We start from the raw sequence: 1,094 nt of genomic DNA, 5'->3' as shown, positions 1-1,094 counted from the left end.
AACCAGCACTCTCTGACGAGATAAGTGCTACAGAAGCTCGCCCAGGCGTTTCGCTATTGACGGTTACGCCAAGGGCTGAATATCAATGGGACCTCATCTACAGGTACTCAAACCTCACGAAACTATTGAGGATTACAGCTCTCTGTTTCAGATTCGTCTCACGGTTGAGGAAAGTCCACGACTCATGGCCTGTCAGACACATCTCTCCAGAGACCATGGAGAAAGCGAGGCTCTTCTGGATCCAGGCAACCCAAGCAACGTACTTCTCGCACGAGCTCAAGACATTACAGGCAGAATCACCGTTGGCAAAGGCACACGCATTCAACAGATTGACTGCGTACATCGACGCCCAAGGAGTTATTCGCGTCGGCGGACGACTCGCTCAAGCAGCTCTCTCATTCGACGCGATACACCCTGTAATACTGCCTCGTTACTGTCAGCTGTCGTCATTGATCATCGCTCACGCTCATCAACGGACTCTACATGGAGGCACGCAGCTCACGCTGTCACACATCCGACAACGATACTGGATTCTAGGCGGGAGGGCTCCTGTCAAGTCTCACATCCTGCGGTGTGTCACGTGTGCTCGTCAGAGGGGGATCCGTGCTCATCAATTGATGGGCCAACTACCTCTCTCTCGAGTTACGCAGGCACGACCGTTCACTCATACAGGTGTGGACTACGCAGGGCCGCTCACCGTCAAAACATGGAAGGGAAGAGGTGCCAAAACAACAAAAGGCTGGATTTGCGTCTTTGTCTGCTTCTCAACCTCAGCAGTACACCTCGAGGCGGTCAGTGACTACTCAACGGAGGGATTCATTGCCGCCTATCGACGCTTCTCATCCAGACGCGGCATTGCTCACACCTTACACTCCGACTGCGGCACCAATTTCATCGGCGCGGATGCAGCGCTCAAAAGGCTGTTTATCCAGTGCACTCAAGAACATCAGCGAGTTTCTCACCTGCTCTCGCAAGATAACACCCGATGGGAATTTAATCCCCCAGCGACACCTCACATGGGAGGAAAATGGGAGGCCGTCGTAAAGTCCATCAAGTATCACCTACGGCGGACCATTGGAGAAAGCGTGCTCACA

General features: G+C 53.2%; 1 protein-coding gene across 1 annotated transcript; it reads left to right on the top strand.

Moving 5' to 3' along the window:
- Positions 1 to 215: 215 nt before the first annotated feature.
- On the top strand, positions 216 to 1,054 carry LOC105559901 (the record flags this gene model as incomplete). The annotated part of the gene is made up of 1 exon (XM_012008585.1): positions 216 to 1,054. A coding segment is annotated over exon 1 (839 nt), but the record flags the coding sequence as incomplete, so codon positions are not given.
- Between the last annotated feature and the right edge of the window lie 40 nt (positions 1,055 to 1,094).

The sequence above is a fragment of the Vollenhovia emeryi genome, unplaced genomic scaffold, assembly GCF_000949405.1.
Source record: "Vollenhovia emeryi isolate VEMERY1.0 unplaced genomic scaffold, V.emery_V1.0 DF951439.1, whole genome shotgun sequence".
Classification (NCBI taxonomy): domain Eukaryota; kingdom Metazoa; phylum Arthropoda; class Insecta; order Hymenoptera; family Formicidae; genus Vollenhovia; species Vollenhovia emeryi.
This window is presented reverse-complemented; position numbering and strand designations above follow the sequence as displayed.